The following is a 6,000-nucleotide window of genomic DNA, read 5'->3' as shown; positions in this document are numbered from 1 at the left end:
CCAGCAGCATTTTTCCTGCAGCATCCTCCTTTCAGCATTCTCCCAGGAGCATCCTCCCTGCAACATCCTCCCTGCAGCATTCTCCCTGCAACATCCTCCCTGCAGCATTCTCCCAGTAGCATCCTCCCTGCAACATCCTTCTTTGCAGCATTTTCCCTGCAGCATCCTCCCTGCAGCAATCTCCCAGCAGCATCCTCCCTGCAGCATCCTCCCTTCAGCATTCTCCAAGGAGCATCCTCCCTGTAACATCCTCCTGGCAACATTCTCCCTGCAACATCCTCCCTTCAGCATTCTCCCAGGAGCATCCTCCCTGCAACATCCTCTCAGTAACATTCTTCCAGCAGCATCCTCCCTGCAGCATCCTCCCTGCAACATCCTCCCGACACATTCTCCCTGCAACATCCTTCCTGCAGCATCCTCCCTGCAACATCCTACTGGTAGCATTCTCCCAGGAGCATCCTCCCTGGAGCATCCTCCAAGCAACAACCTCCCTGCAGTATCCTCCATGTAACATCCTCCTGGCAGCATTCTTACTGCAGCATTCTCCCTGCAGTATCCTCCCTGCAACATCCTCCCTGCAGCATTCTCCCTGCAACATCCTCACTGCAGCATCCTCCCTGCAACATCCTCCTGGCAGCATTCTCCCTGCAGCACCCTCCCTGCAATATCCTCCCTGCAGCATTCTCCCTGCAGCATCCTCCCTGCAACACCCTCCCTTCAGCATTCTCCCAGGAGCATCCTCCCTGCAACATCCTCCCTGCAGCATTCTCCCTGCAACATCCTCCCTGCAGCATTCTCCCAGCAGCATCCTCCCAGCAACATCCACCCTGCAGCATTTTCCCTGCAACATCCTCCCAGCAGCATTCTCCCTGCAACATTCTCCAAGCAGTATCCTCCCTGCAACATCCTCCCTGCAGCATTCTCCCTGCAGCATCCTCCCTGCAATATCCTCCCTGCACCATTAACCCTGCAACATTTGCCCTGCAGCATCCTCCCGACAGCATTCTCCCTGAAGCATTTTTCCTGCAACATCCTCCGCGCAACATCCTCCCAGCAGCATTCTTCCTGCAGCATCCTCCTTTCAGCATTCTCCCAGGAGCATCCTCCCTGCAGCATTCTCCCTGCAACATCCTCCCTGCAGCATTCTCCCAGCAGCATCCTCCCTGCAACATCCTCCCTGCAGCATTTTCCCTGCAGCATCTTCCCTGCAGCATTCTCCCAGCAGCATCCTCCCTGCAGCATTCTCCCTGCAACATCCTCCCTGCAGCATTCTCCCAGGAGAATCCTCCCTGCAACATCCTCCTGGCAACATTCTCCCTGCAACATCCTCCCTTCAGCATACTCCCAGGAGCATCCTCCCTGCAACATCCTCCCTGCAGCATTCTCCCTGCAGCATCCTCCCTGCAACATCCTCCCGGCAACTTTCTCCCTGCAACATCCTCCCTGCAGAATCCTCCCTGCAACATCCTACTTGTAGCATTCTCCCAGGAGCATCCTCCAAGCAGCATCTTCCAAGCAGCATCCTCCCTGCAGTATCCTCCATGTAACATCCTACCAGCAGCAATCTTACTGCAGCATTCTCCCTGAAGTATCCTCCCTGCAACATCCTCCCTGCAGCATTCTCCCTGCAGCATCCTCCCTGCAGCATCCTCCCTGCAACATCCTCCCGGCAGCATTCTCCCTGCAGCATCCTCCCTGCAATATCCTCCCTGCAGCATTCTCCCTGCAGCATCCTCCCTGCCGCATCCTCCCTTCAACATTCTCCCAGGGGCATCCTCCCTGCAACATCCTCCCTACATTATTTTCCCTGCAGCATCCTCCCTGCAGCATTCTCCTAGCAGCATCCTCCCTGCAGCATCCTCCATTCAGCATTCTCCCAAGATAATCCTCCCTGCAACATCCTCCTGGCAACATTCTCCCTGCAACATCCTCTCTTCAGCATTCTCCCAGGAGCATCATCCCTGCAACATCCTCCCTGCAGCATTCTACCTGTAACATCCTCCCTTCAGCATTCTCCCAGTAGCCTCCTCCCTGCCACATCCTCCCTGCAATATCCTCCCTGTACCATTCTCCCTGCAACATTCTCCCTGCAACATCCTCCCGACAGCATTCTCCCTGCAGCATTTTCCCTGCAACATCCTCCGCGCAACATCCTCCCAGCAGCATTCTTCATGCAGCATCCTCGTTTCAGCATTTTCCCAGGAGCACCCTCCCTGCAACATCCTCCCTGCAGCATTCTCCCTGCAACATCCTCCCTGAGCATTCTCCCAGCAGCATCCTCCCTGCAACATCCTCCCTGCAGCATTTTCCCTGCAGCATCCTCCCTGCAGCATTCTCCCAGCAGCATCCTCCCTGCAGCATCCTCCCTCCAGAATTCTCCAAGGAGCATCATCCCTGCAACATCTTCCTGGCAACATTCTCCCTGCATCATCCTTCCTTCAGCATTCTCCTAGGAGAATCGTCCCTGCAACATCCTCCCTGCAGCATTCTCCCTGCAGCATCCTCCCTGCAACATCCTCTCAGTAACATTCTTCCAGCAGCATCCTCCCTGCAGCATCTTCCCTGTAACATTCTCCCTGCAACATCCTCCCAGCAGCATTCTCCCTGCAACATTCTCCCAGCAGCATCCTCCCTGCAACATCCTCCCTGCAGCATTCTCCCTGCAGCATCCTCCCTGCAACATCCTCCCTGCAGCATTCTCCCTGCAATATCCTTCCTGCACCATTCTCCCTGCAACATTCGCCCTGCAGCATCCTCCCGACAGCATTCTCCCTGCAGCATTTCCCCTGCAACATCCTCCGCGAAACATCCTCCCAGCAGCATTCTTCCTGCAGCAGCATCCTTTCAGCATTCTCCCAGGAGCATCCTCCATGCAACATCCTCCCTGCAGCATTCTCCCTGCAACATCATTCCTGCAGCATTCTCCCAGCAGCATCCTCCCAGCAACATCCTCCCTGCATTATTTTCCCTGCAGCATCCTCCCTGCAGCATCCTCCCTGCAGCATTCTCCTAGCAGCATCCTCCCTGCAACCTCCTCCCTTCAGCATTCTCTCAGGAGCATCCTCCCTGCAACATCCTCCCTGCAGCATTCTCCCTGCAACATCCTCCCTTCAGCATTCTCCTAGGAGCATCCTCCCTGCAACATCCTCCCTGCAGCATTCTCCCTGCAGCATCCTCCCTGCAACATCCTCTCAGTAAGATTCTTCCAGCAGCATCCTCCCTGCAGCATCTTCCCTGCAACATTCTCCCTGCAACATCCTCCCAGCAGCTTTCTCCCTGCAACATTCTCCTTGCAGCATCCTCCCTGCAACATCCTCCCTGCAGCATTCTCCCTACAGCATCCTCCCTGCAACATCCTCCCTGCAGCATTCTCCCTGCAATATCCTCCCTGCACCATTCTCCCTGCAACATTCACCCTGCAGCATCCTCCCGACAGCATTCTCCCTGCAGCATTTCCCCTGCAACATCATCCGCGCAACATCCTCCCAGCAGCATTCTTCCTGCAGCATCCTTCTTTCAGCATTCTCCCAGGAGCATCCTCCCTGCAACATCCTCCCTGCAGCATTATCCCTGCAACATCCTTCTTGCAGCATTCTCCCAGCAGCATCCTCCCAGCAACATCCTCCCTGCATTATTTTCCCTGCAGCATCCTCCCTGCAGCATTCTCCTAGCAGCATCCTCCTTGCAACCTCCTCCCTTCAGCATTCTCCCAGGAGCATCCTCCCTGAAACATCCTCCCAGCAGCATTCTCCCTGCAACATCCTCCCTTCAGCATTTTCCCAGCAGCATCCTCCCTGCAACATCCTCCCTGCAGCATTCTCCCTGCAGCATCCTCCCTGCAACATCCTCCCTGCAAAATCCTCCCAGCAGCATTCTCCCTGCAGCATTCACCCAGCAGTATGCTCTCTGCAAAATCCTCCTTGCAGCATTCTCCCTGCAGCATACTCCCTGCAACATCCTGGCTGTAGCATTCTCCCTACAATATCCTCCCTGCCGCATTCTCCCTGCAACATTCTCCCTACAGCATCCTCCCTACAGCATTCTCCCTGCAGCATCCTCACTGCAATATCCTCCCTGCAACATCCTCCCGGCAACATTCTCCCGGCAGCATCCTCTGTGCAACATCCTCCCCGCAGCCTTCTCCCTGCAGCATTCTCCCTGCAGCATCCTCCCTGCAACATCCTCCCTGCAGCATTCTCCATGTAGCATTCTCCATGCAGCATTCTCCCTGCAGCAGCATTCTCCAGGCATCATCCTTCCTGGAGCATGCTCCCTGCAATATCTTCCCGGCAGATTTCTTCTTGCAGCATTCTCTTGCAGCCTCCTACCTGCAACATCTTCCCTGCAACATCTTCCCTGCAGCATTCTCCCTGCAGCACCCTCCCTGCAGCATCCTCCCTGCAACATCCTCCAGGCAGCATTCTCCCTGCAGCATTCTCCCTGCAACATCTTCCAGGCAGATTTCTTCTTGTAGCATTCTCCCTGCAGCCTCCTACCTGCAACATCTTCCCTGCAACATCTTCCCTGCAGCATTCTCCCTGCAGCACCCTCCCTGCAGCATCCTCCCTGCAACATCCTCCCGGCAGCATTCTCCCTGCAGCATTCTCACTGCAACATCTTCCCTGCAGCATTCTCTCAGGAGCATCCTCCCTGCAACATCCTCCCTGCGGCATTCTTCCTGCAGCATCCTCCATGCAGCATCCTCACTGCAAAATCTTCCCAGTAGCATTCTCCCTGCAGTATCGTCCCTGCAGCATCCTCCCGGTAGTATTTTCTCTGCCACATCCTCCCTGCAGTATCCTCCCTGCAACATCATCCCAGTAGCATTCTCCCTGCAGCATCCTCCCTGCAGCATCCTCCCGGTAGTATCCTCCCTGCAGCATCCTCCCTGCAACATCCTCCCTGCAACATCCTCCCAGCAGCATTCTCCCTGCAGCTTTCTCCTAGCAGCATCCTCTGTGCAACATCCTCCCTGCAGCATTTTCCCTGCAGCATCCTCCCTGCAACATCCTCCCTGCAGCATTCTCCCTGCAGCATTCTCCCAGTAGCATCCTCTGTGCAACCTCCTCCCTGTAGCATTCTCCCTGCAGCATTCTCCCTACAGCATCCTCCCTGCAACATCCTCCCTCAGCATTCTCCATGCAGCATTTTCCATGCAGCATCCTTCCTGGAGCATCCTCCCTGCAATATCCTCCCAGCAGATTTCTTCTTGCAGCATTCTCCCTGCAGCCTCCTACATGCAACATCCTCCCTGCAACATCTTCCCTGCAGCATTCTCCCTGGAGCATTCTCCCTGCAGCACCCTCCCTGCAGCATCCCCCCTGCAACATCCTCCCAGCAGCATTCTCCCTGCTGCACCCTCCCTGCAGCATTCTCCCTGCAGCATCCTCCCTGCAGCATCCTCCCTGCAGCATCCTCCCGGTAGTATTTTTTCTGCCACATCCTACCTGCAGTATCCTCCGTGCAACATCATCCCAGTAGCATTCTTCCTGCAGCATCTTCCCTGCAGCATCCTCCCGGTAGTATTCTCCCAGCAGTATCCTCCCTGCAACATCCTCCCTGCAACATCCTCCCAGCAGCATTCTCCCTGCAGCATTCTCCCAGCAGCATCCTCTGTGCAGCATCCTCCCTGCAGCATTCTCCCTGCAGCATCCTCCCTGCAACATCCTCCCAGCAGCATTCTCCCTGCAGCATTCTCCCAGCAGCATCCTCTGTGCAACATCCTCCCTGCAGCATTCTCCCTGTAGCATTCTCCCTGCAGCATTCTCCCTGCAACATCCTCCCTGCAGCATTCTCCATGCAGCATTCTTCATGCAGCATCCTTCCTGGAGCATCCTCCCTGCAATATCCTCCCGGTAGATTTCTTCTTGCAGCATTCTCCCTGCAGCCTCCTACCTGCAACATCCTCCCTGCAACATCTTCCCTGCAGCAATCTCCCTGCAGCATTCTCCCTGCAGCACCCTCCCTGCAGCGTCCTCCCTACAACATCTTCCCGGCAGC

At 55.7% G+C, this 6,000-nt stretch overlaps 4 protein-coding genes across 4 annotated transcripts in view; all 4 read right to left on the bottom strand.

Annotated features, from left to right (window-relative positions):
* LOC137631340 (uncharacterized) overlaps positions 1-528 on the bottom strand; it is a 1,664-nt gene extending 1,136 nt beyond the window's left edge. Inside the window, exon 1 of the mRNA XM_068363115.1 lies at positions 1-528. This exon is cut by the window's left edge and continues 91 nt beyond it. Within this exon, the coding sequence (XP_068219216.1) occupies positions 1-528 (528 nt within the window).
* Positions 529-530: 2 nt separating this feature from the next.
* On the bottom strand, positions 531-1,634 carry LOC137631339 (uncharacterized). Its single transcript, XM_068363114.1, has one exon. It carries the CDS (start codon positions 1,632-1,634, stop codon positions 531-533), a length of 1,104 nt encoding a protein of 367 aa, XP_068219215.1.
* Positions 1,635-2,449: 815 nt separating this feature from the next.
* LOC137631338 (uncharacterized) lies at positions 2,450-2,935 on the bottom strand. Its single transcript, XM_068363113.1, has one exon. The coding sequence runs from the start codon at positions 2,933-2,935 to the stop codon at positions 2,450-2,452; it is 486 nt and encodes a 161-aa protein (XP_068219214.1).
* A 2,008-nt stretch (positions 2,936-4,943) lies between these two features.
* LOC137631337 (uncharacterized) lies at positions 4,944-5,876 on the bottom strand. The gene has a single exon (XM_068363111.1). The coding sequence runs from the start codon at positions 5,874-5,876 to the stop codon at positions 4,944-4,946; it is 933 nt and encodes a 310-aa protein (XP_068219212.1).
* Positions 5,877-6,000: the final 124 nt, after the last annotated feature.

Source organism: Palaemon carinicauda, chromosome 39, assembly GCF_036898095.1.
Source record: "Palaemon carinicauda isolate YSFRI2023 chromosome 39, ASM3689809v2, whole genome shotgun sequence".
Classification (NCBI taxonomy): Eukaryota; Metazoa; Arthropoda; class Malacostraca; order Decapoda; family Palaemonidae; genus Palaemon; species Palaemon carinicauda.
The sequence above is the reverse complement of the archived record's forward strand: the minus strand, read 5'-3'. Positions and strand labels throughout refer to the sequence as shown.

Excerpts from the sequence above, each read along its gene's own strand:
- LOC137631339 (XM_068363114.1), bottom strand. The coding sequence starts at position 1,634 with ATGCTGCAGGGAGAATGCTGCAGGGAGGATGTTGCAGGGAGGATACTT.
- LOC137631338 (XM_068363113.1), bottom strand. The coding sequence starts at position 2,935 with ATGCTGCTGGGAGAATGCTGCAGGAATGATGTTGCAGGGAGAATGCTG.
- LOC137631337 (XM_068363111.1), bottom strand. The coding sequence starts at position 5,876 with ATGCTGCAAGAAGAAATCTACCGGGAGGATATTGCAGGGAGGATGCTC.